We start from the raw sequence: 9333 nt of genomic DNA, 5'->3' as shown, positions 1-9333 counted from the left end.
TATGTATTAATGAATATCCAAAATTAACAACTGATATCCCTTTATTTAAGGGATCAATTTTTATTTACCTATTAAAACCCTACACCACCGTTTTTTCCAGAGACGTACATCACCAACACCTCCGACCACCGCCAGTACGTTTGGATTGTCGCAATCTCCACCTCATAGTCCGCCGACTACCATTGTTCCAACTTCTTTATGCTTGGTGGTCTTCATTGTCGACCAAATCCGCAGCAAGTGGCTATTCCACCACCATTAAATTGTTGATCGGCCTTCATCATCTTCGGGATCTATCCGAGATTTTGTATAAAGCATTTATCGTTTGAACTTTGAAGTCTTGTTTATAATCGTTAGGTATGTATTTTTTGATGTTCTTTATTGTTTCTTTCAATTAATTGATAAAAAAAGTACTTAATTTGTTATGAATCGAAGTTGCTGTTTCATTCGAATAGGACATTCAATTTCATAAAGTTTGCAGTTTTTGATCTTCTTTATTGTTTCCATGGCCAACAGGTGATCTTCTTCTTCTTCATCTTATTTTGATTTGAATCCATGTAAATTTGGATGTTTGGGTTTTCCTGAAAAAAATTATGATAATGGATGGGATATAACTCATGGTTGTTTGGGGTTGTTTCTTGAATTCAAGAAACTGAATTGGTAAGACTATCACTAATTTTTTTTGAAGAAACTGAAGAAGCACACAACGTGTTTGATAAAATGCATAGTTGATATTCTCTTAGTTTTGGCCAACTCAAGTGTGTGTGTGTTTCAACTGATCAAAATTTTCTTTTTTCCACCATTAACATATGCGGTTAATAGTGTCTGTCTCCTTTGCAGCTACATGTTTCAATGGGTCACAGTTTCGTCCATTGATACCCTTGTTAGAAGCCATGCCAAAGGAACTTGGTGCTAGCCTGCATGATATGCTTAATCTGATCATAGGTAATTTCTTGAAACAACATTCTGTCATGGCCTCCATGTGTTCGATAAAATGCCTCAATGAAAAAATAGTTAAAAATCATTAATGTTTTTACTTCACTTTGTTCCTTATTCTTTTCAGAACTATATAACTCAATTTAGATTGGGTTGGATGCCATTTTCATAACAATAGGTTGATGCTAGTTCCTTATTCTGTCATAATTTGCAGTTAAATACATTGAGCATATCGAGAAGAAACACATGGAACCCGAAGAATGTTAGTTCCTTATTCTGTCAGAATAGGTTGATGCTAGTTCCTTATTTTGTTTGTTGGGTATATTCTTGATAATACAAATTCTTAAAGAATATTTTTGCAGAATAGTTTATTTTGTAAGAATATTATTTGTTGTATCTGATAGAATTGTAGTTAATTATTTGTATGTTTAATATGCAGGATTTACAAGTGTATCACTACAAATTACTTGACAATGAATTTCTGGTAGAAAAGGCTTCAAGAATGACTTGAAGACCTGATGGGAAAGGGTTGAAGAATGAATTAAAGAATGATTAAGAATTATACTTGTTTATTCTTTCAAAATGTTTATTATTATTCAATGAATCACAATCATACAATGTAATTTTTTGATATATTATTAGTTCAAGAATCAATTTTGTGTATTCTTTCAGAATGTATTTACTAGTTTATGTTTGACATTCTGCCATTCTGACAGAATAAAATCGAAAAATACATTTACTAGTTTATGGTTGACATTCTATCATTCTGACAGAATAAAATCGGATTTTTAAATTTGAATTAATTTAAAATATTCAGATTTTTAAAAAATAAAGGAATTAATCATCCTTAAAAATCCGAAAATTTCCTTTTTTAATATAGGTTAATTGACTAAAATGCCCTTATGCTGAAATTTGTGTGATTATATGGTACATGCTATTCTATTCTACTACCATAGACCCTCAAATCATGACATTTGATTATATTCCATCCGATGGTCCAGATCTGTGCATTCTGGCACACAATAGTTAGTAAAAACAAAATAACTTAACCCTATATATATATATATATATATATATATATATATATATATATATATATATATAAATGAATGGATCATATTCAATTTTTTTAAATATTTTAGCAACCCGTTATAATCAATCTACATTATTAATAACTTCTGTTTGTAGACATTAACAATTTTTGTTAGTTGTGAACCGTATTAGATTTTTTAACCCATATACATAATTTATCTCTAAATATAATCTATCTTTAAGCTAACATCTAATATCATTAATATGACGAGATTTGAACCATCAACTTAAAAAAATACTAACACCTGATCCCTAGTAAATAACCATAAGTTATATCTACTGTATAAATATTGTAATCACCATAATTTGAATATGTTGTTTTTAATAAATATAACAATTTAATTACAAAATTTTATGTAACAATTGTTTATATATTATTTTTTAAATGACCTTTTCATTGTTTTTCACATGAAATGCAACGTTCACGTTTCCCTAGAAAGGTACTTTCTTTATCTAAATATACCGTTCACTTTAACGTTTTTGATATATTTTTTTGTATAATATTGAGCAACCCAATCATTCTCATGGCAAATAACATTTATCTTCGAGTTGCTAGGATTTAGAAGAGTTGTTATAATTTATGCTAATTGTAGTCTATCTCATAACATTTAATAAAAATAATTTTAATTTTAATTTTTATCTAAATGGAAATAATCAATGGATCAATAATTAAAAAAATATATTTGGCAAACCATCACATAGTTAATAGTTTAAAATCGGTGTTTTTATCAGTCTCATAATATTCAACAAACTAGTTATGAGACCTATGTATTATATTGGTTAATTTATAAAAAATGTTAAATATAAATATCAAAATATTTGAGAACTTTCAATTTATAAGAAATAAGAAAAATAATGATTTATTATAATGAAAATGTTTTTTATATTTTAAATTTAAACTAATAATTTAAATAAAAAAAAACTAATGAACTATAATTTTGAGAATTTTGAAATTAAAAGGTAAGTTTATTAGTGAAATTAACATTAATTTATTACTATATTTATTGTAATTAATACATTAAAATATTATGTATAATTTAATAAAATAGAAAAACTTATAAAATAACATGTTGAAAAAAAATTAATTCAAAATAACCAGAAAATGATATTTGATGAGAATGACAAGTGACAAAAAGCATCCATTTATTAGAGAGAATAACATAATATATATATATATATATATATATATATATATATATATATATATATATATATATATATATATATATATATATATATATATTCTTAAAAGTTAATTAATGTATCTTTTAGGATATGATCGATAAAACTTTTGAGAATTTTTTGGAGCTCTTTAAATAGAAAATTTAAATTATTAGAAAAATCCTTATTTGATAACACTGAAATTTAGTTTTTATTCTAAACTAAAAACTTTTAACCCAAATAATATTACAAATAACTTTTAAGAATTTTTAGTTTCTTTTTTAATTTTATTTTTTATTTTATGTAATTTTATACTTTTCAAAACTTTATAACTACCTGTGATAAATACTAGGGGTGAACATGGTGCGGTTTGGTGCGGTTTTTGGCTAAAACCGAACCAAAAACCACAACTTCGATTTTCTTAAATTTAAAAACCGCACCGTTCGGTTTTATGCGGTTCGGTTTTTGCGGTTTTTCTTTGCAGTTTTTTGCGGTTCGGTTTTTTTTGCGGTTTTTTTTTTTTCCTGTTTTGCCTTTTTACTAAAACTCAAGTAACTCGGCGAGTTACTTTAACTCAAATGAGGAGTGGTAATCATTTATTGGAATCAAATTACTTAACCACTCATTCAACATGTTTCTAATGCTTCAATATAATGTGAATTTAATATAGTATGTGTTTCACAAGTACATACGATAATATCAATTAATGTATTCATAAAAATGATACTATATCACTAGTACTCTTCATATTCAAATGTTAAAAAAATGTCATAAACATTATTTGTTATTGTAAATATCATTGAACGTATGCTTAAAAATATACAATCATTTTCCGATAGATATGATAGATATTTACATTTATAGAAATTTTAATTGTCATAAGTTCTTGGTTCTTACAAATATCAACACTTCATATATATATATATATATATATATATATATATATATATATATATATATATATATATATATATATATATATATACACGGTGCAGTTTGGTTTTTTGCGGTTTTTGCGAGACTAGAAACCGCACAACACCAAGTATTTTCGGCTTTTGCAAAACTAAAAACCGCACCATCGGTTTTCATTTCGGTTTCGGTTTATGCGGTTTTTTCGGGTTTTTTGGTTTGCGGTTCGGTTTTTGCTCACCCCTAATAAATACTATTATAAAAATAAAATTACACCTTTCATCTTTTAGTTTGCAACTATAGCTATCAACCGTGAGCTATTAGTTTTCATATTTTGGTTATTTTTGCTAAATATACTATTGATTTATGAGTTTTGTTTAAAATAAAATCTTTAAATTCATACTTCGAATAATATATTTTTAATTCAATTTTTTTAAAAGTTACGAATAAAATCTCATAAAAAGTTCGTTACATATATACCATGTAATTATAAAACAAGTCATTTATAAAGATAATATGTTTTATTCAAATGTCGATATCCATTAATCAACAACTTGATCAATCTTTCTTCTTTGTAACGAATACCTTTGAAGAAACATTGAAAACGAGTATGTAAGAAGGCGAAAGTTATGCCAACTAGTCATGGATGATATATGTTTACCAAGTAATTCATTAGAATACGTACGTAAGAATGAATTCTATAGTTATGAATTTTAGGCTATCTTAATATTAGTGCCATGTGCCAACACTTGGACAAGTAAACTGGCTTTATTTTAAAGATGTTTGAACATCACAAAACTTGGCGCAAATTGCATGTAATTAGTAATTGTCATTAGATCTCCAATCTCAAGAAACTAGGAAGCAAGATTAGTTAGTGTTGTAATCCTAGCATCTGGTTGGCTTTGTCTCTATAATAAATTTTGGTCGGTTAAAAAGAAAATTTGTTGTAATTCTTTTATTTTTTTTTGGCAAACGGATCTTTAATTTATTCAATTATAATAAAATTTAGAGCATGATCAACATATAATATGACACGTATTACTTTTGTCACATCAAAAACATTCTTCAATATGATAATCTCCTTCAAAAGGGTTTAAGAAAAAATTAACCATATTTCTCTAGATATTGATTTAATAATTAAAGGAATACCCTAAAATACAAAGGTAAGAGTACAATTTTTGGGATCTTCTAATTCAGTTTTTAAGAAAAAAAATTTGTTTGTTAGTAAAAACTTTTACCCATACGCTAAAATAAAAAAAAATTCAAAATCCAAAAATTAATTCAAATAGTGTTTAACAAAAAAAAACAACTCTTTTAAGGTTTTACAAAAACTTTTACCTTTTAGCTAAATTAAAAACCTCATAATCCAAAAACTAGTTTAATTTTAACAAAAAAACTCTTCTAAAATTTTACAAATTAGCTTAGTTACTGTTTTTAAAAAATCAATAGCATGTACTATATAGTCAATTTTATGGAATTTTATGCCTTACATTTTTTTTAATTATTTTTGCAAACATGCATAATAAAAGCTATAATTATTAACTACTAACTAATTTTGTCAAACATCCCTTCTAAACACGCTTCCATTTTATGTTCAATTTACCACAACTTATTTACAATAACTTTATCAATTAAAATCCTCTATTAATAATCAATTAACTAACCTAATTGTCATTCTTATAAGCTGCAGGTGGATCAAAATTTTAAACTAATTTAATATCTTGAACAGTGAACTCAAGAATCTTCTGTTTTGCTCCATCATTCTTCCACTAGCCAGAAAAGGCAAATCAGCCCTAAATATGTTGAGTTAACCAAGAAGATATGCTCACTTATCTATGTGTTTTTGCCCACTCTTTTGATTCCAATACTATTTTAATATACTCCTCTCATTAAAAAAAACTAAAGCAATTTAAACTAAAAATGCATGAAAGACACAATTTTAACTAATACTCAGTATATATATATATATATATATATATATATATATATATATATATATATATATATATATATATATATATATATATATATATATATATATATTATGTTAAACTCATTTTTAGCCAGCCATACATTATTATGAATCTTGAAAAAAAATTCCAAGGTTTTCACATCGAAAGTCATCAAATCAGAGTATTAAAAGTAAATTTTTTTTTTCCTTTTTTTTTTCTGTAAAAGAAACACTTTGCATGTGAAGAGGACGCGGATTGCTAAGCTTGAAAAGACGAGGAACATTTAAACAAACAGTGAGTTGCAAAAGTATGTGATACAGATTAAACACTCTTTAATTAAAAGCACACATACATCGTATTAAATAACAAACCATATTCATATACCACACCCCAAATTAATCACCAGAAACTGAAGTAACTGCAAACCCTAAGCTATGATCATAACTATGAATTAACAAAAAAAAAATGAAATAAAAATATTCTTGATTTAAGGGTATGCACCATTAGCAGCAGCTAGATCGGACCATGGAAGGCTTTGATTCCAAAACCCCAGCTCACCACTCGCAAGAACTGGAGAAGAATCCAAGATCGTTGAAGTTGATATTGAGGATGAAGTGTTGGCGACATTGCTACCCAAGATCAAAGGTGTCGTTTGATCATGATGGAAGTAGTTAACAGGAGATGATGATCTCAACCGTTGATACCGTTGACCTTGATTGTTTTCTGTATTTTGAACTTCATGACCACTGTTCATCATCCCTTGTTGATGTTGTTCATGGTGGTTTTGTTGAGCTTGTTGGTTTACTTGATTGTTTCTCCACAAAGAGCTGCATAGTCCTAATGATGATGCTTGACCTAAAGGTTCGAATCCTAGGTTAGACATGTGTGATCCAACCATAAAGCCTTGATCTTTGATGTGGGTTACGGAATTTGATGCAAAATTAGGGTTAGGGTTTTGTGTGGCTCTGAGTAGTGAAAGAAGATGAGAGGTTTGTGGAGGAGCAGACCATAGAATTGGGTTGTGAGTAAATTCATGTTCGAAACCGTTGATGAAACCGGACTTTCCAAGCTCAGATGAAACTACAGCTTTCAGTTTTCCGTTGGAGGAGATTGGTTTTCCGATGGTGGTTGCTATGGTAGTGCCTTTGTTTTTCCGGCAACCACCACCAATTGGGACGTTACGTAGTGCTCCGCCTTTGGTCCAGTAACGCCTGCAAGTCTTGCAGAAATGGCGTGGCTGAGTGAGGTTGTAGTTGTTGTAGTAACAAAACTTTGTGTTGGCGGAATCACATCGTGGGCATCTTAACTTCTGGTTGTCGGAGGTGGTGGGGTTGGCGGCTGTGGGGGCGTTGGTGGTGGCGGTGTTGGTGGTGGAAGAAGAGGGTGATGGAGAAGGCGAAGGTTCGAAGGCTCCAGATACAGGAAGATCTCTGTCTCTATTTAAAAGTCCAGTAGCACCTCCACCAAATAGCTCTTGGATCATCTTTAGCTTTCTCGATTTGAAGATGAATTTAAAGAAAGAAACAAGAAAGTGATGAGAAAAAAACAACAACAAAGTTGGATTTCTTGTACTCTTTGTGATGAAAATTAGGAGAGAGAAGAAATGGAAACAAGAGTTGCCTTTGTCGTTTGAATGGCTTTTGGCCAAAAAATAGGGAGATCAAGAATGTGAGGGTTCTTGCTTTAATATTGTAAAATCCCCGCGGGGGGGGGGGGGGGGGGGGGGGGGGGGGGGGGGGGGGGCGGGGGTGTTGATGCATATAAATAGTTTATTTACACATTTTTTTTAACAGGCAAATATATACATCTTAATTCCAGTCCAATATTTGATGAGACCTGAATTATCAACTTCAAAGTAGACAATATTGTTACTGTTGGGTTAAAAGTTTTTAGGTAAAATATTTCTGAATGTTACATTTTTAAGAGATTATTATTAATTTTTTTTTTATTGATTATTCAATATTATTGAAACACATCCTTCTTTGTTTTTTATTGACTATTCAATATACAACGATATATTTTTATGTTTTGTATATTTAATCTTTTATCTTTAAATTATTATTTTCTTTTACCTCATCAACTATATTTTATTTTATTTTATTTTTATTTATTTACTAATTAATTATTTATATTGAATATTTAGTGATATTTCTTTATGAAATATAAATTTAAAACAATTATGTAATATTTTTATAAATTTTATTTATTTATTGGTTTTTTCATATTATTTTTTCCAAGAAATGTATTGTGATAAATTACTTTTGAAATAAAATATTGTAATATTTCTAGTTATTTAAAGTGTTGCATGTATTTAAAAATGACTAGTTAAATGAAGGTCTTTTATAAAATATTTTAGATAGTGATAAATTTGTTAAACATAAAAAAAAAAACTAGCTTAACCAATAGAGATATAATTAATATAGAAGTTAAAATTAATAGAATGATAAAGTTACTATAACTTTTAAGTCATAATATATGATTATTACTGAAGATGCTTTGATTTAAATATTTTTCATATATGCTTTGATTTCAATATTTTTCATATATTAACAGCCACAAATTAGTGTAAACTATTTCAATTACAAGATAATATTTTTTTAATATTTTTAATAATAAAATGAAAATACATATGGGATTAAAAGAAATGATAGAAAGATTTTATTAAACAACATTATATTATACGTTATTTAAAAAGTTAAGCATTAGTTTTTCTTTTTTTTTTTTTTTTTATTATTTATAAGCATAAAAAATATTTTATTTAATTGGAAGTGCAAAATAATATAGATTTTAATTAATCAAAAAATAAAAATTATTATAAATAGTATTAAATAAAAAAAATATAAATATTTTATAACGTTAAGATATTTTTAGCTTCAAAACACTTCTATTGGTTCAAACTTTCAAAATAACTAAATTAATAGTTATTAAAGTAATCAGTTATAATAATAATTGAATTAATTACAGTTGTTAAACTAGTTTATAATCTGTAAGAACTATGATTATAAAATTAATTAAAATTGTTATATTAAAATTTAAAATTATTAATCAATTATTTTAAATAAATTATTAATGAAAATATATTTTTTTAGTTATATAAAATTATAATCGTTAATTTAAATAAATATAATGAATATAAATAGTTTATTTACAACATTTTTTTAACAGACAAATATATACATCTTAATTCCAGTCGAATATTTTATGAGACCTGAATTATCAACTTCAAAGTGGACAATATTGGTACTGTTAGGTTAAAAGTTTTCAGGTAAAATATTTATGTTTATTT

At 27.0% G+C, this 9333-nt stretch overlaps 1 protein-coding gene across 1 annotated transcript; it reads right to left on the bottom strand.

The window, feature by feature from the left end:
• Nucleotides 1-6359: 6359 nt before the first annotated feature.
• On the bottom strand, nt 6360-7710 carry LOC111911333 (dof zinc finger protein DOF3.4). Its single transcript, XM_023907132.3, has one exon. It carries the CDS (start codon nt 7528-7530, stop codon nt 6535-6537), a length of 996 nt encoding a protein of 331 aa, XP_023762900.1. The 5' UTR covers nt 7531-7710; the 3' UTR covers nt 6360-6534.
• Nucleotides 7711-9333: the final 1623 nt, after the last annotated feature.

The sequence above is a fragment of the Lactuca sativa genome, chromosome 4, assembly GCF_002870075.4.
Source record: "Lactuca sativa cultivar Salinas chromosome 4, Lsat_Salinas_v11, whole genome shotgun sequence".
NCBI classification, from domain to species: Eukaryota; Viridiplantae; Streptophyta; class Magnoliopsida; order Asterales; family Asteraceae; genus Lactuca; species Lactuca sativa.
This window is presented reverse-complemented; position numbering and strand designations above follow the sequence as displayed.

Coding starts and splice junctions, on each gene's coding strand:
- LOC111911333 (XM_023907132.3), bottom strand. CDS start 7,530: ATGATCCAAGAGCTATTTGGTGGAGGTGCTACTGGACTTTTAAATAGA.